Below are 27,994 nucleotides of genomic sequence, written 5' to 3' on the forward strand. Positions count from 1 at the left end.
TTACATCTGTTGGTCATTTTCATGATTCAATTTATTTTTATATTTATTCTTATCTCATTTTCTTTTCTAGTTTTAAAGGAACTTTCTTTTTAATATCTGATTCACTGAATGAAACATCAATATCATTAAATTTTATATTTGTTAAACATTCATTTTTAATTTTTAATAAACATTAAATACGTAGTGTGTTAATTTGATTAAATAAACGGTTATTACAACACAACAGTTATGTCTTCTTCAATTTGAACAAGTTTTGTAATTAGATATTCCATTACAAGAGCTTAAAGATAATAAATAGTAGTCATGACAATGAACGTTCTCTTCCAATCAAAGAGTATAGAAAGTGGCTCTCGAAAAAAAAAAAAAAAAAAAAGACTATAGAACATATGTTTTATTTTGTTAATGTACATATATACAAACTACTTGTTGAGGTGCCAACAAAACGCTTGTATCATGTTTGTTGGACAACTTCCAACATATCATTCAAACTGTCCTTAGAATTTGGAAAGGGAAATATGAATTTGGAAAGGGAAATATCATTATGACAAAGTCATTTCTCATAAAAAAAAACGAATAATTCTCCACAAGTGTCAATTATTTTCCCTTAATTAATTAGATAAATTCCCAAAACAAAAGAGATTATTTCCCTTTCTTCATAAAAAAGAGATTATTTTCCTTTTTCCCCAAAAATCCAAAAACCAAAAAAAATATAAAAGACGTAATAAAAATCCAAAAATGGATCCCGGAACGAACCCAACAAATGGGAAATCACGCCTTTTCGTTTCCACCTCGACCTATCATGGCCGTGGATTCCTGATCGCTGACGTGGCATGACCAAATGGCATCTGAACTGAAGCGTCACCCCACGCGTGGGTAGTGAGCGCGTGGGAAGGGCCCACGCGGGTAGCGAATCCAAGTGAAAGGCCCAACCTCCATGCAAAAACACCTCCCTCACTTCCCTTCCTCTCTGAAATTCATCAGAATCATCAGAGTGACTCCTCTCTCTCTCTCTCTCTCTCTCTCTCTCTCTTCCCTTCACTTTCTCTCTCTAAAAACCAAAAAGAAAATCGCTTCTCTCTCTCTTCCATTTCAGTGATCAAGATCAGTCCTAATCGTCTCGGTTGATCGCGTTTAACGGTGACGGAAACGGCGGTTTGAGGAAGAGGAGCCTTCCGGTGCCGGATTACGGCGAGCATTGCCTCCGTTGTTGTTGTTGTTGTTTGTGTGTGAAGAATTTCGCGGAAGATCGTCCCCATGGCTGTACCGCAGACTCCGGCGACGGCGCTCGCCGTGATGGCGTCTCTGTACGTCGGAGACCTCAGCCCCTACATCACCGAGACCGAACTCTACGAGGCGTTCGAAAACGAGAAAAAGACCCTTGCGTCCGTTAGGGTGTGCAGGGACACCAACACCGGCCGGTCTCTCTGCTACGGCTACGCCAACTTTTCAAACACCGACGACGGTACCGTTTTGATTTCGCTTTTGATTTTTTCGTGTTTGTTGAGACGGTAGCGTTAGGTGAAGAAATTAGAGATTGTTTTTTTGGCTGTGAATTCAATTTGTTTGGTTTTCTGGATTTGATTTGGTTAGGATGCAACTTTTCTCACTTGGATTCCGACTCTCTGAGAAAATTTACTTTGGATAAGCCTATTATGGACCGAAACGATGCGTTTCCAGTGCTGTGCTTTTGTTGCCTTGAAACTTGGGAAATTATTGTTAATAATTGAAACTGTCTCGTCTTTAAACACATGATTATATTTTGTTTAATTTTTTCTCAAAACTAAACATCTATTTTGAGTTTTATGTTTTTCTGAAATCGTTTGGTGTGTCCAATTGATATGTTTGTATCTTATTAGAGAACAAAATGATGTATTGCGATTTTTTTTAATTGTTTTTTTAATTTTTTTTTTTTATGGTGATCTGCTTGGTTGTTCTACTTGATTTAGAGGGGAAATGGAATTTGGGTTTCCTATAAGTTGCCTTTTTTAATCTATGCAGTTTGATACGTTTGATCGTAAGAGGGATTGTTTCTTTATCTGTTTAATGTTAAGTTGTTCTTTAGGTTTACACTTCATGCTGGTGAAGTTCTAACCGTCTTTGATTTTTTCTTTTTCCTTTCTAACAGCAATTCGAGCCATTGAACTGAAGAATAACTCTTTTCTGCATGGAAGAGTGATAAGGGTCATGTGGTCTCATCGTGATCCTGATGCCAGGAGAAGTGGAATTGGGAATGTGTTTGTCAAGGTATGCCCTGTTGCTTTACAGAAGTCAATGCCACTCTGACCATCCATTATTAAGTGCATTCTTTTTCTTTGATGTGAATACTTACTGTATAACTATTTTGTCTATCTGTGGCAGAACTTGAGCGAAGGGATTGATAATGTAGGGCTCCACGATATGTTTAGGAAATTTGGAAATGTTTTGTCTTGCAAAGTTGCCATGTTTGAGGATGGGAAGAGTAAAGGCTATGGCTTTGTTCAGTTTGAGTCTGAGGAATCAGCAATTGCTGCTATTGACAAGCTAAATGGCTCTACAGTCGGAGACAAACAATTGTATGTTGAATTCTTATCTTTCCATTCTTTGTGGAATTTGATTATTTCGAGATACAAATGTGCATGTGTACTGATAGGTGTGTATTTGGTTATGATAATAACAATTGGCACAGGTATGTCGCAAAGTTTGTTAGAAAGAGTGATCGAGTTTTGCCCAATCCTGATGTGAAATATACAAATTTGTATGTGAAGAATTTGGATCTAAATGTCAGGGAAGAGCTTCTGGAAGAAAAGTTCTCTGAGTTCGGGAAAATTATAAGCTTTGCAATAGCAAGGGATGAAAATGGAATTTCTAGAGGTTTTGGCTTTGTGAACTTTGAGAGCCCGGATGATGCTAGAAAAGCATTGGAATCTCTGAATGGAACTCAACTTGGTAGGTTATATGTATATTCTTAAGGCCTTAGTTGGAAATATGGATGCAATCTTTTGATTAGGAGCTTCTTTTGTCTATATCTTGAGTAGGTTCCAAGGTTCTGTATGTAGCGAGAGCACAGAAGAAGGCAGAGCGTGAACACATTTTGCGTTGTCAGTTTGAGGAAAAACGGAAGGAGCAAATGTTAAAATTCAAGGTAGTTAATTCACCCTATTCTTCCCAAGAGGTCTCTTATCATAGCATCTTATTCGTGTATTTCTTGATTTATTTGACAGGGATCAAACGTGTATGTGAAGAACATTGATGATGATGTCACTGATGAAGAGCTCATAGACCACTTCAGTCAATGTGGCACGATTACTTCTGCAAAAATTATGAGAGATGAGAAAGGAATAAGCAAGGGCTTTGGTTTTGTTTGTTTCTCTACCCCCGAGGAGGGCAATAAAGCTGTGATTACATTTCATGGTATGGTAACATTTATTTAAGTTTTCTGCAAACGAAACTGTTACAAAGTCATTCTTTTACCTGCTAAATTTGTCTTGAAATTACCTCTTGAGTTATGGAAATTCTGTTTCAGTTATTGCTCATTCTATACAAGTTTAAGCTTTCAAGCTGTGTGCTACTTATGATCTTTATATGCCATGTTTTCTGAGCTTTTAATCATCTTGTCATGATATCTGACAGGATATATGTTTCATCGGAAGCCATTGTATGTCGCTATTGCTCAAAGGAAAGAAGAAAGACAAGCACAGCTGCAACTTCAGTATGCACAGCGTATGGCAGGATTTGCTGGTCCTTCAACAGCTGTCATCCCTGGTGGATACCCTCCTATCTACTATCAGGCTCCATCTGGTGTTGTTCCACCAGTGCCTCCTCGACCAGGGATGATGTATCAGCCTTTGGGATTGAGGCCAGGATGGAGACCTAATGGCTTTGCACCTACCTCTGGACCAGGTTATCAACCACCACCTGTTCCTGTTGTGAGTACACTCTCCCTCAACTCAACAATCCTTTAACTTTTTCTCAGTTATCAGCTCATCTGCATGCATGTCTTTCCACGATTTCTTTTTTCTTTTTTTCTATAGACGACTATGTAGACCAACTAAGATTTTTGAGAAAAAACAGAGAATCATTATGGCTATTTCATGCCTACTTCAAAATTTTTATTGCAGATGTCCAATACTCCAAGGCAGCATAGGCAAAACAGGGGCAGAATGAATGGGCATATGCTTCCTCAGGGAGGTCCATTTATTCCACATTTGCAACAGTCAACTCACTCCTCGAAGGAGTCAAACAATCAGCAGGTTTGTTTCCTTTACTAACAAGGTTTCTGCCAGTCTGTTTGAAACTTTTAATACTTTCTTGTGACAGCTTATGACTGTGCTGTTTCAATGTTTGATACATTTTCAAACATTAAAGGATGATCTGGTGATATGGGTATTTGGAGGTTCTGTCCTCCCAAATACTTCTTGATTCGTTATGTCTTTTAAAAATATTTTACAAATGTTAGCCTTTGGAGGATTGGCGCTGAAATGAATATTTTCTTCCTCCACTTTTGTTGTATGCTTGATTATGTGTGAACCATTTATATGTGACACGTTCTAATCTCTGCATGCCATGCATTTCAGCGTTCGGGGCAGCCTAAGTATGTTCCTAATGGGCGTCAACGTGACATGAATAAAGGATCAGGAGTCTCATCTACTGCTTCCAATTCTGTTGGAGGTGGGTCTCAGGGACCAGAGATGCTGAGTAGTATGCTTGCTGCTGCTTCTCCTGAGCAGCAGAAACAGATACTTGGCGAGCGTCTCTTCCCACTAGTTCTTAAACACAAGGTGATGAACTGCCTACTTTTTAGGAGGTTATCTGTTCCTCTATTCTTTTTTCCTAAAAGGTATTGCACTGATCTAAAAGTTACACAATGTTTGTACCTGCAGCCGGATCTTGCTTCAAAAATTACCGGGATGCTGCTGGAGATGGACAACTCAGAACTGCTGCTTTTGTTGGAGTCTCCTGAGAGTTTGGCTGCCAAAGTGGGAGAAGCTGTTCAGGTCCTCAAGATCTCCAAGACTAAAGTATCTAGCAAAGATTCCCTTCATTCTAGTTACCTTTCTGCTGAGGTTGCAGTCAATTGAAAGGGCATCTACATTTGTGTGCGGTTAGAGGTTTTGTCGCAGCTCAAGCTCTGGGAAAATGAATTTTTGATACTTAATTGGCACCTTCTCTATCTTTTTTAGTATTTTTCTTGCTTAATAGAACAGTAACGTCTCTAGTCAATCTGGTATCTTAGTAGCAATGATAGAGGTGATAAATACAGGATTTTGGAACCATATGTTTTCTTAATTTTGGGATTTTGAACTTAATGGATTTAATATTGGCAGACCTAATATTGTTTTAATTCTGCGTAATAGTTTTCTGTTTTGGATGGTACTTGTTAGCTGTTTCTGTTTTCTGGAGGAATTTGAGCATGAGAATTGTGTGATTTGGTACTCTCATCCACTCCTTGGAAGAGTTATCTCTTTTGATCTGGGCGCTTTGAAAGCACCAAGTCCGGATGGGGCTTTCGCTATATGATAAGGCTTTTGACCATGTGGATTGGACATTTCTTGAAGCAGTTTTGCTTAAAATGGTTTTCGCTTCCTCCCACAATTTTGGCACCGTTCCAAATCCCAAGCTCTTGGTTATGTTCGTGATGTGGTCATTATAAAGATTCGGGGTTGAAAACAAGCTTCTCTTTCCTAGCCTGGTAAGGAAACTTTAATATGGAAACTACAGTCCCAGCTTAATTACCCTACGTCTTGTAAACTTTACTATAGGCATGGAAACTACAGTGCCAGTTTAATTACCCTACGTCTTGTTCTAAATTCCCAGAGAAGTTATGCTCCCAGATTAACTCGACATTAGCAAGATTTTGGTGGATTTGAAGAATTGGCCGGCAGGCATTATACCCTGGTGGAATGGCTCCTGGGACCTGGAGTCTTTTAATGATTCCATCCTCGCTAAGCAAGGTTGATGTATTTTGGATTCTCCTCACGCCCTTTGGGTGAAGGCGTTAAAAACTTGATATTTTTCTTCTTGTTCTTTCTTGGAGGTTTGTAAGGGAACTTCTCCTTTCTGGATTTGGCATGGTTTCTTAATTAGTGCTCGCCTAATTTGGTTTGGAAATGGATTTGGTCTATTCCAACATTATCCAATTATTAATTTTGGCAAATTAGTGCATCTCATATCTGTCTCTTGTATAATGAGTCTCCATAAACTACGGAACATATCCTCTTCTCTTGCTCCTGGGCGGTTTCAAGCTTGGTTTGCTCATCTTGGTTCTTCCAAAAATTGATTAATCAAAATTGATTTATGTTTGTGAAAACCTGATGCTCTGATACCAATTGTTAGACTGAATGAGCAAAACCAAATCCATGATCAATTCACAAATACATAAACACACCGTATATTAATCAAGACCACATGAACCAAAATACAAAGTTTATATACTGACCTTCTTCAGTATTGGGAGCCATTGCAGTAGCACTAATGAACTTGACAACAAACGCAGATTGATCTTCTCCTCAGCTCTGGATTTAAGCTCCTTTCTATGGGGCAGGACTTAATGCTTTGTAACAGAGAGAGCAGGGACCAACACTTCTATATATATATCGGCTATATTCCTAAGAATCCTCCCATAAAGATGTTTCTTAGAAACCAAGTCACCAACAATTAGAAAACCTAATGCAACACTAAATCGGATTACTATGTAAACCAACTAATGGATTCCTAACCAATGACTCAATGAGTTGATATAATTATCTCAATAGGTTTCTAGGTATTGTACTTAGCTTACAACTCCTATTAATGAACAAAGTTCCAATCCAACTTGTAAACTGAACATAGATGATGATAGGTCCATTTTAGTTCTAACATTCTCCCACTTGGACCATCATTGTCTATTCACAAACTGAACTAAAACAATTTCCAGAAATAGCTGAAGTGTGCACTGAGATGTAAGTGTACTGTAAATCCATTCAACTCTGTCAAAATGCAGAACCATTGCAGAATCAAGAAATGGATATGTTCAAATGAGCATACTCGTTCCAGACCACAAAACAACAGTTTCTGCACTTCACATGAATTCAAACTTAATGTGATGCAATCAAATAACATCATATATCAAACTGCAGTTGTTATTTGATAACAGTCCAACCTAAGTATTTTGAATATCAAAATCACAACGCAAACACAACTTCTTTACACACAGTGGATCAATGTTTGCTTCTAACTGTATATATGCATATATAAAACAATCCACTTGAACTGAACTGAACTGATAAACTGTACAGCTACCATAAAATTATCAAAATAAATAAATAAAGTTGTCAAAACATTAACTGAAAAATACCTCATTTCATTAAATCAACCATGAAGTACAAGGTTTCTATTACATAGTTCAAAACAGAAAATCAAGAACTAAACCAAAACAAAACTAAACTGAAGAAACAATTTTCTCAAAACATTTTGCTCCCACTGAACTTAAGCATCTTCAAAACTCGACAGAATTCCCATGTTCTTGGAATGCTCCTTAAAGGCTGCTACTGACAATGCTTTAGTAAATGGATCTGCCAGTTGATCACTGGTCTTAACTCCAGAAATCTCAACTTCACCATCTTTAACTCTCTTTCTGATACTATAGAATTTTAAATCTATGTGCTTAGAGTTATTTGATCCCTTACTATTCTTACTGAAGAACACTGTAGCCTCATTATCACAAAACACCTTCAAACTTCCAGTAACAAGATCACTCAACACTTTAGTTTCCAAAATAAAATTTCTGATCCATAATCCCTCACACACTCCTTCATATATAGCTATCAACTCTGCCTGCATGGTGGAAGTAGCTATCAATGACTGCTTCATTGTTTTCCAAGCTACTGCACCACTTGCTAGCATATAAACATAACCACAGGTCGACTTCATAGATGCAGGATAGTTTCCAGCAAAGTCAGAATCAGTAAAGCCAACTAATTCAAGCTTTTTCACACATTTATACACAAGCATATGGTCTTTGGTCCTTTGCAGGTACCTTAGAACCTTCTTACCAGCTGTCCAATGCTCATGTCCAGGATTTGACTAAAATCTGGATAGCATACCTACTGCAAAAGACAAGTCTGGTCTTGTGCAGACTTGTGCATACATTAAACTCCCTACTAGCCTAGCATATGGTATCGACTCCATCTCAGTTTTCTCATTTTCAGTTTTAGGACACTGATTTTTAGTTAGTTTATCTCCCTTAGACATTGGAACTTCACCATTAGCACAGGTTTCCATTCCAAACCTTTTCAGAATTTTTGAAATATAATTTTGTTGAGACAATCCCAACAGTCCCTGCTTCCTGTCTCTCTTAATCTCAATTCCTAGCACATATAATGCTTCTCCCAGGTCCTTCATGTCAAAATTACTTGACAAGAAGGCTTTAGTATCTTTAAGCAATTTTACATTACTGCTAGCAAGGAGAATGTCATCTACATACAGGACAAGAAAGATAAAATTGTTTCCAACAACTTTAAGATAAACACACTCATCAACAAGATTTTCAGAAAATCCGAAAGATGAAACCACTGAGTCAAATTTCTTATACCACTGCCTACTAGCTTGTTTGACTCCATAAATGGATTTCTTAAGCCTACATACCATATTCTCTTTCCCTGCCTCAATAAAACCTTCAGGTTGTACCATGAAGATTTCTTCCTCCAGCTCCCCATTCAGGAAGGCTGTTTTTACATCCATTTGATGTAATTCCATGTCATAATGAGCTACTAAAGCCATTATGATTCTAAATGAATCTTTAGTTGAAACAGGTGAGAAGGTTTCCGTAAAATCTATTCCTTCCTTCTGTGTGAAACCTTTAGCAACTAGTCTAGCTTTATGTCTCTCTATGTTTCCACTGACATCTCTCTTGGTTTTAAAAACCCACTTGCAGCCAATAGGCTTGTGATTTTCTTTTGGCTTCACAAGCTCCCATACTCCATTTTTATACATTGAATCAAGCTCTGCAATCATAGCTTGAGTCCAAGCATCAGAATCATTACTTCCAGTTGCTTGTTTAAAACTAGTGGGATCATTGTCATCAAATAATGCAGATTCTACTTCACTTAAATAAACTTCATAAATATCATCCTCCCCTCCAAACCTTGGTTTCCTTACTCTCTGTGACCTTCTTGGTACCACAACTTGGTTTTGCTGTGGCTCAGTTTGAGGTTGAGGTTCAGGTTGTGGTTCAGGTTCAGGTTGGGGTTCAGGTTCAGGTTGTGGTTCATTTTGAGGTTCAGTTTGAGTCACTTGCTCTTGCTCCTGTCCTAAGTCAAAATCAGACATTTCAGAATTAAGATCATTTGCCTCTAAATTTTCATCTACAGTATTTGGACCTTCGACTAGATTTTGACTTTGAGCCAATCCTGAGTTAAACAAATTATTTTGAATGCTTGGCATTACTGCTATATTGTCCACATTTTCTACAATTTCTTCAAAATCTGAGGACAAGTCTTCAAAGTTTGTATTGCAGACACTTTCACCTAAAAATTTAACTTGATGAGTTTCAAAAACTCTGGGTGAATGATGAGGTGAATAAAGCTTATAGCATTTAGACTTTTCACAGTAACCAATAAAGTGACAAGTTACAGACTTTGGATCAAGCTTTCCTAAATTTGGATTATAAATCCTTGCTTCAGCTTTACATCCTCAGACATGACAATGGTGTAAACTTGGTTGCCTACCACACCATAATTCAAATGGTGTTTTATCTATAGCTTTGCTTGGGGATCTGTTGCAAAGGTAATTTGCAGTTCTTAAGGCTTCTCCCCAAAACATCTTTGGCAAACCTGAAGTACACATCATACTTCTTACCATGTTTAATAGAGTTCTATTTTTCCTCTCAGCTACCACATTTTGTTGGGGATTATATGGTGTTGTATACTGAGCCTTAATGCCTACACTTTGCAGATATAATGCAAAAGGACCCTTTTGTTGTCCTTGCTCAGTATATTTGCCATAAAACTCTCCCCCTCTATCAGACCTCACAACCTTAATTTTCAAATCCAGTTGATGTTCAACCTCAGTTTTGAAAATTTTAAAAGCTTCAAGTGATTGTGATTTTTCTGACAGTAAGTAGATGTAGCTATACCTGGAAAAATCGTCTATAAAGGTAATGAAATAGATATTTCCACATATTGTCTTATGTCTAAATGGTCCACATATATCTGTATGGATTAATTCCAACAGTTTCTTGCTTCTGTTGGCATGTTTCTTTCTTAAGTTTGTCATTTTTCCTTTATAGCATTCAATACAATTTTCAAGATCATCAAAGTTCAATTCTGGAAGTGTTTTATTTTTCACGAGTACTTTCAATCTATCTTTGGATATGTGGCCAAGTCTCCTGTGCCACAAGTATGCAGATTTTTCATTATGCAAAATTCTTTTTACACCAGTAATGGTATTTATACTTGATGTGTTATTGTTGTTTTCAACAAGTAAAGTTTCTTGTTGACCTAATGAACAATTCAATCTTAAATAATCATTCACAATATCACCAGAACCAAAAATAGAATAATCTTTAGGCAAGAAATCAAGAGAATCCTTGAAAATTTTTATTCCATTAGAACCAATGTAAAAATTACATCCACTTTTAACCAAAAGACTAACTGAAAGCAAATTCCTCTTAATTGAGGGAATGTAATAAACACTATCTAAAACCAGAAATTTTCCTAATCCCAAATCTAGTCTTAAAGATCCTACTGCCTTGACTGCAACCCTCATTCCATTTCCAACGCAGATGTTAGCTTCATCACTTCTTGGCTTCCTCATCCCTATGAATCCCTGCAAAGGGTTCGTAATGTGTAAGGGACTGCCACTATCTAACCAATAAGAATGAGGTTCAATGTTAACAAAATTAACTTCTAATGAAAAAGTTTCTAAATGATCAAATAAATCAATCTTACCCTTTTTCACAAGCCATGCCTTAAATCCTGTACAGTCCTTCTTCATGTGTCCTACTTTCTTACAAAAGTAGCACTTGAACTTAAATGGCCTGTTGACTTTAGCTGCTGCAGTATTTCCTGATTGCTTGGCTATAGCTTTCTTAGGCTTGAATTTGTTCTATTTCTTTGGCTTTTCAACTAAATTGACAGAGGTAGACGGCTGCTTCTCTTTCTTCATTCTACTCTCCTCATCCACGCAAATAGCTATCAGCTCATTCAAGGTCCAGCTCTCCTTCTGTGCATTGTAGCTAGTTCTTAAGGTATTGAAGCTAGATGGTAGAGAATCTAAGGCATTGTGGACAAGTTGGTCATCCTTGACTCCCATATCTAAATCCCTGAGCCTAGTGTTAAGCTCAGTGAGCTTCAAGATATGCTGCCTAACACCCCCACTACCAGTATACTTCAACTCATTCATCTCCTTGGAAAGTCTAGCTGCCTCAGCCTTATTGCTTTCCTTGAATTTTTCAGCTATTGCTTCCATATAGTCAACTGCCAAAACAGGCTCTTCAATACTACCCCTCACAGTATCAGACATGGTAGTTCTCATTACATTCTTAGCTCTATAATTGGATCTATGCCAGTCTCGATAATATTTCTTGTCATCGGATGAGCTAGTTGCATCTACTCCATAAGGCTCTATATCAGTAAAACACAAATCCATGTTGTCATGCATCATTAGGTAGAACTCTACACCACTCTTCCAGGCCTTAAAGTTTGATCCAGTAAGCATATGGATATTGTTCAAATTCATGTAGGTGATTCCTAGAGAGCAAAACAAAGAAAAGTGTAAGTTTTTACTTTTATCAGTTCTCAAAACAAGTTTTGTCAAAAAGGTTCTGCATTCATGTGTTGATTCTAAAGCAGTTCAAGCAAACACACAAGCAGAAAACAAAACATTTAACAAAACAAAACAATACCAAAAGCAAATAATGCAATTATTAGCCCCAATTCTGCAGTCAATATCAAGCATCACTTTTATAGCAGAAAACATGATATTCTGGAGGTTCCTCTATCATTATGCCACAAGCAGTGAATTCATATTATTCTAAAGACAATCAACATCTTTATGACAGAAGAAAAGTCCCTAGAATCCAAAATTGAACTCAAAATTATGCATAATGCTGTTCCACTTTTAAATCATATAGCTCAAACTTCTTTGGAAGACAGTATACATACATAGTTGAAAAGTAAAACACAAGTTTCTGATCTTTTCTTCATCTTAATGAATTTTTGAATAACAAGCAGATAATCACTTTGTGCAACATGTCCACTTAACCATTTAAATTCGCAGACCATGAAAAATTTCCTTTCAATCTGCAACTTTTAGCATAACAAGCATGTACAGGGAGATCGACTTAATCACACATCACATTATACCATTGCAGATAATCAATTATAGAAATTTCTCAACATATAAACAATCATATCACAAACATCAGGATATTCAATTTCATGCTCATCCCAGAAACCATCACATCACAAAAAACAAATTCTGAAAATTAAGTTTCATCCGGTCACCATCTATTCTAGCCTAGGTGCACGCCGGGAATGCCTCTATTGTTCTTGCACATTACGATGATCAAAATATTCTAATTTTAAAAACCCAAAATTTCCAGAAAACTCTAACCTTGTTCTTCTTAATTTGATGCAAAACTTTATCGCGGAAGCATGAATTTTTACCCAAAAACAGCAGTCGATCAGTTCGGCCCCTTAATCCGCAGTGATTGGAGTCTTTAATTCCATAGAGGATATAAACATCCTTTGCGCTTTCAATCCCAGACGAAGAACCCTAATCCCCAAACGTAAATGACCGTTAGAGTATAACGGTCATCTGTAGCGGGGTTTTTAAAAGGGATTGAGTCCGGGTCAGCGCCTGCGGGTTTTGGGCCGAAAAGATTTTTCTAAAAACTGGCCCACTCGTGGCCCTTTTCTTTAGCAAGGTTTAGAACAATTTTTCTATAAATTTTTGCTGAAAATAAAATTTTGGTTCTTCCAAAAATTGATTAATCAAAATTGATTTATGTTTGTGAAAACCTGATGCTCTGATACCAATTGTTAGACTGAATGAGCAAAACCAAATCCATGATCAATTCACAAATACATAAACACACCGTATATTAATCAAGACCACATGAACCAAAATACAAATTTTATATACTGACCTTCTTCAGTATTGGGAGCCATTGCAGTAGCACTAATGAACTTGACAACAAACGCAGATTGATCTTCTCCTCAGCTCTGGATTTAAGCTCCTTTCTATGGGGCATGACTTAATGCTTTGTAACAGAGAGAGCAGGGACCAACACTTCTATATATATATCGGCTATATTCCTAAGAATCCTCCCATAAAGATGTTTCTTAGAAACCAAGTCACCAACAATTAGAAAACCTAATGCAACACTAAATCGGATTACTATGTAAACCAACTAATGGATTCCTAACCAATGAGTTGATATAATTATCTCAATAGGTTTCTAGGTATTGTACTTAGCTTACAACTCCTATTAATGAACAAAGTTCCAATCCAACTTGTAAACTGAACATAGATGATGATAGGTCCATTTTAGTTCTAACATAGGTGTAAATGTTTTTTTGACCATGTTCTGCCGGACCCTATTCGAGTGGCCTCTCTGGCTACCACAGCCATAGAGGAATTCGAAGATTTGTTGGCCATTCTTACAAACTTCAGTCCCTTCCACTGTGTTGTGGACTCCCCCATCCAGAGTCTATTAAAATTAAGGGTTTTGTCCATTTACCCCATTTTTAGAGATTTTTTTTCCCACTTACACCATTAAGTTTTTTTAATTCCCTCTTACCCAAAACACTTTAAGGAGGTCTTCCCTAACACCCCATTAAGATTTTTTTTTTTTTTAAATTTTTTTTAATACCATTTTACCCTTACCCCTTTGTTACTTAGAGAGAAGGAGAGAAACCTTAGGAGACTTCACCAGAGCCCCGTCACCGACCGCCGGAGTCCTGTCACCGGCCTCCGGAATCCAGCCAACTTTCGCTTGATTCCGGTCTGGATTCCGGTCATCGGTCGCCATATTTCGGCCACCGATCGCTGGATTCCTGTCTCTGGCCGCCGCCCGCCGGACTTTTCTGAAAACCTCACCGGAAAGGTTTATTGCCACCAATAGACATCTATTGCCCCCTAATAGAGGGGCAATAGACGTCTATTGCCTCCTAATAGACGTCTATCAGCCATGTATTGCCCCCCAATAGACGTCTATCAGCCATGTATTGCCCCCTAATAGACGTTTATTGCCCCTCAATAGATGTTCATTGTCCCCCAATAGAACTTTCGGTTGCCTGAATATGAACTAATCTCCCTAAATTTAGACAAATAAAACTTTGTTTAAAGAAAAAAAACGAAGAAATTATATCAATTTAAAAACGTCTACTGCCCCCTAATAGACGTCTATTAGGGGGCCAATAGACATTCAAAACTTGTTTTTCTTTCCTTCTGTCTCGTTACTTAAAAAAAAAAAAAACTAGAAATTGATTTGGGCACCCAGAGAAAAGCTCTGGGCACCCAATTTGAGTTCAACCGTGAACGACACGATTGACCCAATCGGAGTTCAACTGTGAACGACGACACCACCAATCTTCTCACCATCACCTGCAAATTCCGACCGTCTCCAATCTTCGCATCCGTCTCCAATCTTGACGCGCCTGAACATAGAAACTCCCGGCAGCTGGTCACGGAAATAACTTCATCGAGCTGGAAGCGCCTTCTGCATCAAATCTCCGGCACGAGAAGCTACTACAGCTCTCAGACTCCCTCACATCAGCACTCTCAGACTCACTGACATCAATTTCCAGTAGTAGATCAGAGACAGAAGACGGTGGAGGTCCATCAATCGGAGACGGCGGTGGGGAGAGAGAGATGTCGCCGAATAAGAGTGGGATGAGAGAGAGAGAGAGAGAGAGAGAGAGAGAGAGAGAGAGAGAGAGAGAGATGTCGCCGGCGTGCAGAGAGAGAGAGATGTCGCCGGTGTGCAGAGAGAGAGAGAGAGACGTCGTCACTCGTCGGTCTGTAGAGAGAGGAAGGGAGAATGATGGTGGCACATGGTAGTTTTTTAATTAGGTCGAGGGTAATATCGTCATTGTATTTTAAATCGGGTTATTGGGAATAAAAAACTCTTGCTGGGGTAAGTGGGATGATTTTTCCTTATTTTGGTGCTTTGGATCAATGACCCTAAAATTAATACGGATGTCTCCTGGAACTCAAAGACCCTCTGTTGTGCTCTAGCGGCAGTAATGAGAAGTGAAAATGGTACTGTCATCTCGAGCTCTATCATTTGTTCGACATCCCTTTTTATTTTACTTTTGCTTATTAATTAGAGGCTTTTGCCGACTATTGTTTCGCCTAAAAAGATTTGTCTCGTCTTATGTATTAAATTTTGTGATTCATAGGGTTGGGAGTACTGTAGGGCTGCCATTTGGTTTGTAATTATCGAACCGACCAAATACCAACTGATATTTTATGTTTGATAAACCCATTTTTTTGTAATCGAAACCGATAAAATTGAAATCGAATATTAACGAAAAAGTTAGTTTGATTTTGGTAAATACTGATTCTACCAATTATCTAAATATTAGTCATATATACTCTAATTTAGATATATATATATATATATATATATATATATATATAGAAATTTGAACATCCTTCCAATGCCTCTCGAAAGAGATTTCTCCCCTCCGCCTCCTTTCTCTGCTGGTGGAGGCCATGTACTTACGATCTGGATGGATGGCTTTGCCTTCTTCTCTGGTCCAAACTGTGCTGGTGAAGACGGGCCTCCCCGTCGAAACCTACCTAATTTTCTCTCTCAAGCTTTTGATGGGGAAGGTAAAGGTGTTCTGGTGTTTGATCGGATCTACAGAGGTATGGTCGTGGGTGACACGAATGGCAGCGCTTGGTGTCTGAGGCCGTTGGAGATACTGGGATTTCAATTTGATGGTGGCGCTCTCTGGCATGGCTGGGATCGGTCGATTCTTTTGGAGGACAAAGATACCGGTGGTGTTCTTGATTTTACTTTGCCGGCAGAGGATGTCAGGCTGGAATTGGGTTTTGAGTATGGTGGTGGGACTCATTATCCTCTGCTGGAATTGGGTCCATTCCTATCCAGGCTGCTTGCTGGTATGGGCGGCGAGTGGTGTATGATGGCGGCGGCTTGACTGCATTCTCATCTAGGGTTTACCCTAGGTGTTTTGGTTGAGCCTGGTATTGGGCTGCTAGGGTTTTGTTTTGGGCCTGGGCAATTACTTTGTCTTTAAATTTTAATTTAATTTTGGGCCTTCATTCTTTTGTGAATGGTGGACCTATTTTTTTCTTGCATTGAGCGGGAGAGATCGCAAAGAAAAGAGAGACCTCGTCATCCCCATTGGGGTTTTTTTAATCTTCTTCAGAGCTCTACTTTTCTTTGTTTTGGGCTTAATCCTAAAAGGTGGGTATGCTAGGAGATTACTAGTTTGTTTGCTCTTTTAGTTAGGGATGGCTTTGTAGTAGTTTATACGGAACGGTTCTTTCTGTCGACCCTATAGGGGTGGATCGTTTTTGTACTGCTTGTTGAATTACATAATGGGATGACCTCTTTTACTCAAAAAAAGAAGAAATTTGAACATATTATTTTCATAATTGTATTAACATTATTACTAATATTCAATAATTAATAGTACATATATTTTAAGCAACCTGATAAAAGATTGTTAACTAATTAGTTTTATTGAAAATGACTAAAACTTGATATAGCTATAATCTAATAAGACAATAAGTAGATGAATACAAAATTTTCAACAATTTATCTACTATTAAATTATAACTTATATTATAAAGAAATATTTATTGTAAAGTTGGTAATACCAAAAATTGAAATACTGAATTTGGTATTTATTATTAAATTCTGAAAATTTTGGTTGATAATTGGTAGCTCTATTTTGAAATCGAAAACTTTAGTTTTGAAGTTGGTAATGCTTATAACCGATTTGAATCAACTGAGTGACAGTGTTAATTGGTACCATAGGCTCACACGGTCACACCTAATTCACCTAGGCCTAAAGCCAGCGCTGTTAAGAGCATATTCTTTAGTCAAAGACCACTCACTAGACAGTTTAGACTTAAATTAGAAAACCATTCATGTATGTATGTAAAACAATAATCTTAGGCTTCATTGAGGCCCATATCATTGCCCTTCTGCATTTATGTTCAATTACATGCATATGGTTTTGATCAGAAACAAATTAACTGCATAGTATGGTAATTGATAACTCTCCAAAATTTGACCATGAGGAACGGTCCTCTCCCACTTCTGCATATATATGCATACAAAGGAATGATCGAGTCCATTGCAGTATTGAATTTTGCTATGCAACTTTTCACATCTTATCATTTACATTTCAGTACAACCCTCACGATTCCATTGGAGAAGATGAAGTTCTCCTATCATTCCATTCTTTTATTCATTCATTTCTCTGCTTTGTTCACTAACCCACATGCTAGCCCTAGTTATACTATTGGCTCCTCTCGCATCACAAAAGTTTCATTGCCTTTGTTCAAAGACTCATTGGTGTCGACCATGGAACTTCTACAAAATGTGACCTCTACCATGTCCCAAATCCATGATGATGATGGTGATGATCCATATCTTAATGTTACTATTCAACATTGTGCAAATTTCCTTGGCGAAATTGCTGGAGTCTTGAATTGGACCCTTTCTTCGATTAATCAGGAATACACTAAAGCTTCATCTGGAGGTTATAATCAATCTTATACAACAGGTGATGTTATTTCCCATGCGAGGACGTTGTTGAATGCTAGTCATGGCAGCCAAGAAACATGTATGGAAGTGCTCAATGGTACCAAGCACTCCATGGTTGCAGGGAACCTCAAACAAGTGACCGCATCTATCTATGAAATCTTTGATATGTTGCAGATGCTACAAGGTAGTCCTGATTTTTCCAAGGCTACTGGTGCTATACCAATTGGTTCGACTGGACTTGATGACTTCAAGATTACGCTAAAACCAAACGTCACTGTTTCACAAGATGGGAAGGGAGATTTCAAGCTAATAATGGATGCCATCGCGGCTGCACCAAGTCACCCGACTAAGTACTTTGTGATACTTGTTAAGAAAGGGGTTTACAAAGAATATGTGAACATCAACAACGCAAAATCGAATATCATCCTGATTGGAGAGGGTAAGGATGCTACTATCATTTCCGGGAGTAAAAGCGCAGGTGGCGGTTTGGCAACATTTGATACAGCCACATTTGGTAAGACACTAAATATTTAATTCTTTGCTCAAATTCCAATTAAAAATAAAATTATACCTACATTCAGACATAACTTCATATTTTTTATTAACAAATTAATAACATATCATTTAGACCCCATTTTACTTTCGAATTTAACATCATTTCACCATACCGTATATATAGTTTCACTTAATTATAACGACAATCAATTCACAACCTCAAAATTAACATTTCAAATTACTAGTTCATAATGTTTATATATGTTTGACTTCCAATAGCTGTTAGAGCCCAAGGATTCGTCGCAATTGACATAGGGTTCGAGAACACAGCAGGTCAACATAATGCGCAAGCGGTCGCACTTCTGTCCGGCGGCGACCACTCTGTCTTCTATCGGTGCAAGATTACAGGAAATCAAGACACATTGCTCGTGCAAGCCGGCCGCCAGTTCTTCCGAGACTGCCAAATCACCGGCACTGTCGACTTCATCTTTGGCTACGGCACTGTCGTCTTCCAAAAATGCAACATTTACATCAAGAAAAACCAAATCGGCGGCACTAGTGTCATCGCTGCCCACGGCCGTAACTCCTCAACAGACTCATCCGGCTTTTCATTCCAATTCTGCAATATCTATGGAGACCCTAAGGTGTCCGCTGTGGAGCCAACTCAACAAGGCGCGTACCTCGGTCGGAGTTGGGGCATTTATGCACGAACAGTGTTCATGCAGTCGTCTATAAGTGATGTTCTAAGGCCGGAGGGTTGGCTTCAAAGGCGAACAGATCCTGTAGACAAACTATATTTCGGTGAGTACCAGAATTCTGGGCCTGGTGCGGCGCTTGGAGGCCGAGTGAAGTGGCCTGGTTTTCATAAGATGAGCGCATCTGATGCTCATAAATTTACAGTGGCCAACTTTATTGATGGGAATTCATGGCTAGCTTCGTTAGGTATCCCATACACACAAGGATTGAATCCATCGGCCGATCCGCCGGCCAATCCGCCAATGGCAGCTTCAACAAGCATAGTCACAACCTACAAAAAGTTCATTTCGAGTTTTTACACCAGCGATTGAAAATAGCAAAAGAGTTTAAGGAAATTATCAAGCTGTATTTCGAGATTTTATCACTTAAATAATTCAGCTAATAAGTTTTTTTCATAAGTGTGAACCTGCTGTGAGTTTGACTCATGAGAAAAATCAATTGTTGTAATTCAGTTGTTGATGTCATAATAATAAAAAAAAAAAATTCACCTAATTTTTTTCGCTGTTTCAAATTTTAGCGGGAAGACAAGTCAATGATTAAGCAACAAAGATAGGATAAACTAGTCAAAAATTTAATCATATCTCTCTCACCCGACCCGATCCTACCCGACCCGAACTCTCCAGTCATATTTGGGCCAGAGAGATGGACTGGGCTTTTGAAACATGCCCGTGTCTAAAACCCGACCCGAACTCCAAGCTTCTAATATCGATTCGTTACAAACCCGAGTCTCACCGCCAAAGCATGGGACGCAGCAGCAGGAGTAGGAAGGAGGCCTCATCCGGTCGACGCAGACGAAAGTCCGACGACTCCGACTCGGATTCGTACACCGACTCCGACGATTCCGACAGCCTCGACTCCTCTCCGTCGAGGAGTTCCGCCAAGCGCAAGGAGCGAAGCAGTCGCAGCAGAAAGAGCAGCAGCCGCCGCCGGAACCACTCCGACGACGAGTCGTATGAAAGCGACGACAGCGACGAGCCCGACCGCAAGAAGAAGAGGTCGTCGAGGAACGTCACCGAGGAGCAAATCGCCGAGTACTTGGCTAAGAAGGCACAGAAAAAGGTTGGCCTTTTTTTGGTTTTGTTAGGGTTTTGTGTTTTGTATTTCAAATGTGAAATGTTGTTTGATTGTTGTGGTTTTGGTTGATTTAGGCCGCTCGAGTAGCTAAGAAGCTGAAATCGAAGACGGTTTCGGGTTATTCCAATGATTCGAATCCCTTTGGTGATTCCAATCTCAATGAGACGTAAGTTTCTTTTGCATTTTTGGGGATTCTAGTTCTGTTTTCTTTGTTTGAGTCAGTTTGGTGTAGTGTGTATATATGCATTTGTTGTAACAATTGTAGTTTTCGGAAGTAATAGGTTATAAGTAAGCTTATGGTTGGCAATGCGGAACTTTTCACTAGAACTAGAACTATGATAATGATGCAAGACAATTTTCGATTAGAAGTTTAATTCGCAAACTAAAAAATGTTGAATTTGGCTAATCTCACCGGATGAGAAACACTAGTTGTAGTGCAATGTAATGTCTGACGTTATATTCACAGCATAGGCCATAATTGTGCTTCATCGTCTGGTTCTTTATCATACTCAAGGTTGAAGTTTAAGTTTCTATATGAATCGCCCTGGTAAGGTTGAAAATATGGGCTGTGACATATATATTGGCTGTAAAATTTAAGGATATATCTATAGATATTTTCATATTGAGGAAATGTCAAATTATGCATGACTTCTTCATTACTTTCAGTGCTGAGGTATGAAATACAGATGGCAAGTTCATCTTTCTTTCATATTACTTTCAGTCCTATATACAAAACATTGCTAAGCATCCATCTGCATACATATGACACTTATACCAAGTTGTATAGCCAAATAGTTTAAATTGTATGCTTGAACATGAAATGCATATTTCTCTACTATCCCTCTATGAATAGGATACATATTTCCATACTATTCCTCTGTAAAATGCATATATCCCTACTTGAATATGAAATGGTGTTATTTCCAGTACATTATTGTAAGCCCATTTTCGGACCAATAATATGTAAAAAATAAGCATACTTACTGACCTAGTGATAAGATAGGTAGGTGGTTGATTTGAAATTTTGTTGTAAGTGACTAGCTAGGTAGTTGGGTGCTTGCCTCCATCTTCTTCTACTTCGACTTTAGCCAAATGTCCCATAGTTTTCATCACAAATTCTATGGACATCCGATATTTCTTGGATATCAGGCCATATTGTATGTCAAACCATGGATACAGTTAGAGTTTCTTAATCTCGTTAACATATATCGTTTTGCTGAACTATCTATTGATAATGTCAATAAGTAAATTAAGAGCTGCTTTACTATCTGTAATGTATATATTTGAGTTGATGCTATGCTGTCGCAGATTTGTATGGAGAAAGAAGATTGAGCGTGATGTCTCCCACGGCGTGCCACTCGACGTGTATTCAGTTAAAGCTGAGAAGCAAAGACAGAGAGACAGGATGGTACATTTATAACCCAACAAGACTTATCGGCTTATCAATTTCCTAATTGTTGCATTTCTTGTGTTGTTAAGGTCTTATCTGTCTTGTCTAAGGCTTTACATAATATTAACTTTTACTTCCAATTAGTTAAAATGTTTGATCCATATGATTGCTAACATGTCTTGTATAAATAATCTTAGTTGAGTTGTAGGATTTTGTGGATTTGATTGAAATTCATGATCTAAGACATTAAGTTGATCTCATTTCTTACCGGGAGCAGCATAAATTTTTGCAGCACTATGGCTGGACTGTATAATGAACTGATCAGCTTGGAATAAAGTCTGTAGGCATTGTACTGAACATGAAATTGAGTCATTGTTTCACTAGAATTGGGGAGAGTTTCCTTACAAATGTGGCCTTGGGGCTCCGTGTCTTTCATTTAAAAACAAAGAAGAAAAAGGAATTTACTGATGCATGGCCATAACAAAGAAATAAAACAGAAAACACTTCATGATCAAGAGATAGGTGACATGTTTGAAATTTTTATAACTATGAACGGCGCTGATCCCTGCAGTTGTTAATCTTTTACCAAGGCACTTTCATTTGTCTTGATTGGTTCACCTTTTCTTTTGGTAACCCTCTTATGTACGCTTAGTAGTTGCATGTTTAGAGTGTGATAGGGCAGACAGAACTCATAAGCAGCATGGCTAGCCTTAAACTGTGACCACAATTATTTTGATACCATGTCACCTAGAATATAGTCAACCTGTAATAGTTATCTTCTGTCTGTTAGAGGGTTGGTTCTTGGTCACACGTGTGTCTGTGAGTAGCTGAATGTGTTCAAAAGAGATTACTTCCGTACCCAGGATGGGTTGAACCCTACGTAAGTTAGGTGGTTTGGGAGGTTTGGTTTCAGCAGCTTTACATATCTAGTTTATTGACTCCTGATACCTGTTCTGATACCATGTCATCTAGAATCATATAAGTTATTTCCCTTAGAGGGTTGGTTCTTGTATACATGTGTGTCTGTGTGTAGCTTGTTCTAAAGCAATTAGTCTTTTATCCAGGACAGGGAGAACCTTATATAAGCTCGGTGGGTTGGGAGGTTGTTTCAGTGTCTTTACATATCTAGTTTATTTACTCTAGATGCCTGTGTGATATACACATCTGAGGTGGTACTTGGCAGTGTATTTTAAGTATCTCCATCAGCTCATGCCATGCCACAGACTTTTGTTAATTCCCAACCTTTTCTGTTTTGCTTACTTGAAATTCTAATATGTTTAAGTTCATTATGCAGGCTGAGATAGAAAAGGTTAAGAAGAGAAGGGAGGAAAGAGCACTTGAAAAAGCTCAACATGAGGAAGAAATGGTAAGTTTATTGCCTGGTATGCCAAGAACTTTTCTCTTGAAAATGTTGGCATAATGAATTGGTGTGCATTTTGCCATCGGGAATAATATTTTTGCTGTTGTCATTTCTTCTTACCTTATTGGTTGATATCATTGTAGTTTTGTTATGCACCTTTCATTTATTTCTGCAGGCGCTGCTTGCCAGAGAACGCGCTCGGGCTGAGTTCCAAGACTGGGAGAAAAAAGAAGAAGAGGTATTCTATTTATATACCCTTCTTTTTGCTGTGAACTTTGAATGCTCTTGTATAAGTTAACATGTTAACCGCTTTTGTTGTGCCTGGTGATAGTTCCACTTTGATCAAAGCAAAATGAGGTCAGAGATCAGATTGCGTGAAGGGCGTATCAAGCCAATTGATGTACTTTCCAAGCATCTTGATGGCTCAGATGATTTAGATATTGAGATAAATGAGCCATACATGGTTTTCAAGGTAATACTCTTGTGGGACTTTTCTTGCTACTTAATTTCATTTGATTTTTGTTCATTGCATTTTTAAGTCTTCTCAACTTTATTACGGCTGGAAATTTTCAACCACCTGTACTTCACAATGTGTGAGATAAACAGGGAATATAGATGTTGCTTTCCAGGGGTACTTATGTGTTTGCCTCTCCCTCTATGTATGTATGGAGAAGGGGTATTCTTTGTTAGGTCATTGCTCCTTATCACTACTTATCAAGTCGGTTCTTGATTTGCAGCAAGAAGATTCTCATTCTTTTTTCTACTTTTTTCCCTGAAATGAAGAATGGTCTCAATTTTAAGCATGGACCATCATTTTTTTTAGTGTTAGGAATATTGATATACTCCTTTCAGTTCTCCATTTTGGTTATGTGTATTTGAAACTCTTTTTGTAACCAGTCAGTGAAGAAGGCGAGTTCTTGTTTTTCTCCCCATTGGTGTGTTATGTGTAGAATACAGGGAGAGTGTAGGTCTTTTTTTTTTTTTGGGTGAAGTGTGAAGTTGCTTTTTGTTCGTGGGGGAGGTTGTTTTTGGAGGCAGGTTTGAGTTGGGAGATGCCAGCAGGGAGTGTTGCTCTAGTAAGTGCAAGGTATCTTGGCAATGGCTAAGGGAAGAAGGCTAAAGTTCTCTGGGTTGCAGTGACCTAGCTGTCATTTGGGTGCCTTTGATGGAAATAAATAGAAGAGTTATCTGAGGATTATACAGGTGCGGGATGGAGGGAGGAGCTATGGGATAGAGTAAAACTTTTGGCAGCTCTATGGGTTCTGTTTATACACTTTTTTTGCTTATTCTGCCCGACAGAAATCCAAGACGATAGCATCTCTCATAATTTGTTTGTTTGGAGGACAGCTGTAGTCTAAGCATAAGGTCTTTAGTGTATGTTGTCTACAGCTTTTTAATTGTATTTGGTGTAGTTTTCTGGTTTCTGCTGGTTGTCTGTCTTTGTTTGTGGACTACTTGTAGACTTTTATTGTATTACTCTTGTGTTAATTAAATTTTGTTACATCAGACAAAAAGTAGTCAATAATTGGGAAGCTCAAAATTTTCTATAACTATTATGTCTGTCTCTGTTCTGTTGTATTTTTTATAGACAATTAAATGGAGGCATATAATTTACATTGGCTTTTGACATGTATGATTCAGGGCTTGACGGTAAAGGAAATGGAAGAGCTTCGAGATGACATTAAAATGCATCTTGATTTAGACAGGGCAACTCCTACACATATAGAATACTGGGAGGTATTATTCCTTTCTCTTTTCCTTTTATTGCTTTCTACCTTTGACATGGTCTACTTAATGAAAGAATACGAGCACTTCAGATTACTCAAAGTCATAATGATAACTAAAGATCAGTGTCTTCTGTTATGCATTTGGTTTAATTCATGTAAGTGGTGGTGAACTTCAAACATTTAGGGTTTAGGGTTTAGAGCTGGTGCTCCTTTATTTGGCCCAAATAACTTGTTTCTTTAAAAAGAAAATTGGGTCTCCTTGGAGTTGTCTTGGGGTTAGTAGTTCAATTATACTCGTCGCAAATGAGTAAACTAAAGGAATGTGAAAGATTGCAGATTGGCCAGCTGAAATTGATTGCTTGGTCTTCATTTGATTACCTGAAATTTTTATTAATGAACTGTAAATAATGCAAATGGTGCCTGAAAATGAAATATTTGAGAACCAAGGTTCAATGGTGAACCATTTCTTGATATGTGCCATTTGGCAGGCACTTTTGGTGGTTTGCGATTGGGAGCTATCTGAAGCTCGGAAAAAGGATGCTTTGGATCGAGCTAGGGTTCGTGGGGAGGAACCTCCTGCCGAGTTACTTGCTGAACAAAGAGGCATGCATTCTAGCATTGAAGCAGATGTCAAGAATCTCTTGGAAGGGAAGACTTACAGTCAGTTGGAGGCATTACAGTCTGAAATTGAGTCACAGATGCGTTCTGGTACAGCCAAGGTCGTTGAGTATTGGGAGGCTGTTCTTACACGCCTCCATATATTCAAGGCCAAGGTACGTATCACTAGATTCTTGAAAAGCTTTTGATGTTATTTACAGCTACATGGTTGAGTCTTACTATTTAAGTGCTGCTAATACAGGCCTGTTTGAAAGAAATCCATGCTAAAATGTTGCACAAGCATCTGCAGCGCCTTGAGGGACGAGAGGATGGTGAAGAGAAATTGGATATGCCCGATGACTTGCAACCTGAAGAGGAGAGTGAGCCTGATGCTAATGGTATGCACACTTTTCATTTGTAGTAAACAAATAGTTTTATTTTTCATTTTTTATTATTTATTTTATTTTTATTCTAATATGGATTGTCATAATAGGTGCTGAAACATATTCACCAGAACCCATAGAGGAGGAGATCCACATGGCTGAAGAAGAGGCTGAAGAGGCCGGTTCATTTTCACCTGAACTATTACATGGAGATGAAAATGAGGAAGTGATGGACCCTGAAGAGGATAGGGCTATACTGGTAAACCTTTTAATAATACGTGAACATGCAAGTTTTCAAAGTGCTTTGGTGTGACCATACAACTCTTTTGCTATGTTAATAGGAACGCAAGCGCATGGCCGTATTAGAAGAACAACAAAGACGAATTCAAGAGGCTATGGCATCAAAGCCAGCTCCACCATCAGAAGATAACTTTGAGATGAAGGCTGCCATGAAAGCCATGGGTGCCATGGAGGAAGGTGATGCAATATTTGGCTCTGGTTCTGAAGTGAACCTTGACTCACAGGTACTTAATCTTGCCCATTTTCCCAATTACCATTTTTGTTCTTCTATTAACTTGTGGATAGAAGTTGACAATTTCATGGATGCAGGTTTACTGGTGGCACGACAAGTACCGACCTAGAAAGCCGAAATATTTCAACCGTGTTCACACAGGATATGAATGGAACAAGTACAATCAGACCCACTATGATCACGATAACCCACCTCCAAAGATTGTGCAAGGATATAAATTCAACATCTTCTATCCAGACCTTGTTGACAAGATAAAGGCTCCAACTTATACTATTGAGAAGGATGGAAGCAGCAGCGAGACCTGCATTATAAGGTTTCATGCAGGGCCACCTTACGAAGACATTGTAAGTTTTCTTTGATCTGAAAAATTGAATGCTGTTGATGAATTCTGTTTACGAGTAAATTACTGAAATATTATTTATCACAGGCATTCCGTATAGTGAACAAAGAATGGGAATACTCTCACAAGAAGGGGTTTAAATGCACATTCGAGCGTGGAATTTTGCACGTATACTTTAACTTCAAACGATACCGGTACCGCAGGTGATGTGGCTGGTCTGCAACTGGTTCACACAGTTTCATTTCATATGTTCTGGGGTAGTGAAAGAAAAAAAAAAAAACGGAAACAAAAAGAACATTCAGTCAGCTTGTACTCACTTGTGTTGTATTGCCATCTTATTAACTAGTTTGTTCACCCTACATATTCTTCTCACTCTACATATATATTTTTTAATTTCAAGTGTACTTTGTTCACCCATTTGTAGTATTCAAAATATCCTTTTTCAATGTAGAGTTTAACTCGAATTCTTTTTCTATTTGGCTTCTTCCGTGTCTCTCTAAGTTCTTTTTGGCCTTCTCCTCGTCTCTTTTTGTCAATTAGTCTCAGGATGTCTCAGTTAATCAGTCTCATCGATAGAGGTTCGGCGTATATACATGCTGAAAACTATAAAATTGTTTAGTAGAGGTTCACCGAAGACTATTCAATATTTATGTTATACTCTACTGAATGAAACAAAAATCTGTAACTTTCAGTTCTACGATCATAAATGAAGAAACATGAAAACAAAAAAAACTATTACCTCATTTATGGGCTCCATGCAAGTAGGTGTTTTTAGACTCTATTAGCGTTAATATGATATATGTTGAGGCATAAAAGTTTATTACCTCATTTTTAGGCTCCAAGTAGGTGTTTCTAGACTCCATTAGCGTTAATATGATATAGTTTGAGGCATAAAAGTTGTTAGCTTAACAGGAGAACGATTAATGATGATGAATGCTAAGAAAAAAAGTGTTAGGATTTAACGATGGATGAATAGATTAAGAATGATTCTTAAAGTACGTGTTCTTTAGGGTGTAATAAGAAAAAATATATTGTAATTTTTGATAAAATGTTTTCTTTTATTGTAATTTTACATTAGGATATTTTAGTTTTTCAATAAATCAGAAACTTATAGGGTGAACATAATAATTAGTATGGTGGCAATAGCCGCACCCTATAAGATTTTGAAGTCCAGTTCAATTACTGTTGTTTGGACTCACGAATGCTGCACAATAATAACTGCACCATCACCCCAGTTCAAACACAAGTTTTCATTCCAGCATTGAACTTGTGTAAACTTGATGCTTTGATATTGATCCGCACTCTGGCTTCTTGAACCAACATTAGATTAGGCTGCAGCACTAAACTTCATTCTTGGAATTAGGAATTTTGTGCAAGGCATTCAACTGAGATGAAATTCAATTCATCCTTTAATAGGGTATTAAAACTCTAAAAAAGGAATTCATTTTAAAGGCCTTTTTTGTCCGAGTGACGTTTTTATGACGTAAGTCATTATGAAGGTGTTTATAATCGTGATTTACTATTATGAATATGAACAGTTCAGGTTGAACAGATTTTATTTGTCTATTGATTTGATCTAGTTCAATCGTTAAGATACTATCAATTTCTCTAAAAATTTGCATAAATGCTCTAC

At 38.0% G+C, this 27,994-nt stretch overlaps 3 protein-coding genes across 3 annotated transcripts; all 3 read left to right on the top strand.

Moving 5' to 3' along the window:
- The first annotated feature begins 959 nt into the window (after positions 1 to 959).
- LOC112192335 (polyadenylate-binding protein 7) lies at positions 960 to 5,320 on the top strand. Its single transcript, XM_024332012.2, has 10 exons — positions 960 to 1,462; positions 2,126 to 2,244; positions 2,359 to 2,552; positions 2,666 to 2,925; positions 3,015 to 3,121; positions 3,201 to 3,390; positions 3,610 to 3,905; positions 4,098 to 4,229; positions 4,554 to 4,757; positions 4,860 to 5,320. Exons 1-10 carry the CDS (start codon positions 1,255 to 1,257, stop codon positions 5,055 to 5,057), a joined length of 1,908 nt encoding a protein of 635 aa, XP_024187780.1. The 5' UTR covers positions 960 to 1,254; the 3' UTR covers positions 5,058 to 5,320.
- A 12,204-nt stretch (positions 5,321 to 17,524) lies between these two features.
- LOC112194203 (pectinesterase) lies at positions 17,525 to 19,269 on the top strand. Its single transcript, XM_024334447.1, has 2 exons — positions 17,525 to 18,221; positions 18,482 to 19,269. The coding sequence occupies exons 1-2, from the start codon at positions 17,525 to 17,527 to the stop codon at positions 19,267 to 19,269; spliced, it is 1,485 nt and encodes a 494-aa protein (XP_024190215.1).
- A 409-nt stretch (positions 19,270 to 19,678) lies between these two features.
- LOC112192920 (cactin) lies at positions 19,679 to 26,778 on the top strand. Its single transcript, XM_024332860.2, has 13 exons — positions 19,679 to 20,017; positions 20,107 to 20,198; positions 21,341 to 21,440; positions 22,717 to 22,788; positions 22,958 to 23,020; positions 23,114 to 23,254; positions 24,424 to 24,519; positions 24,998 to 25,282; positions 25,369 to 25,504; positions 25,600 to 25,748; positions 25,831 to 26,013; positions 26,099 to 26,365; positions 26,449 to 26,778. The coding sequence occupies exons 1-13, from the start codon at positions 19,700 to 19,702 to the stop codon at positions 26,566 to 26,568; spliced, it is 2,022 nt and encodes a 673-aa protein (XP_024188628.1). The 5' UTR covers positions 19,679 to 19,699; the 3' UTR covers positions 26,569 to 26,778.
- The last annotated feature ends 1,216 nt before the right edge of the window (positions 26,779 to 27,994 follow it).

This window comes from Rosa chinensis, chromosome 3 (genome assembly GCF_002994745.2).
Source record: "Rosa chinensis cultivar Old Blush chromosome 3, RchiOBHm-V2, whole genome shotgun sequence".
In the NCBI taxonomy this organism is placed as follows: domain Eukaryota; kingdom Viridiplantae; phylum Streptophyta; class Magnoliopsida; order Rosales; family Rosaceae; genus Rosa; species Rosa chinensis.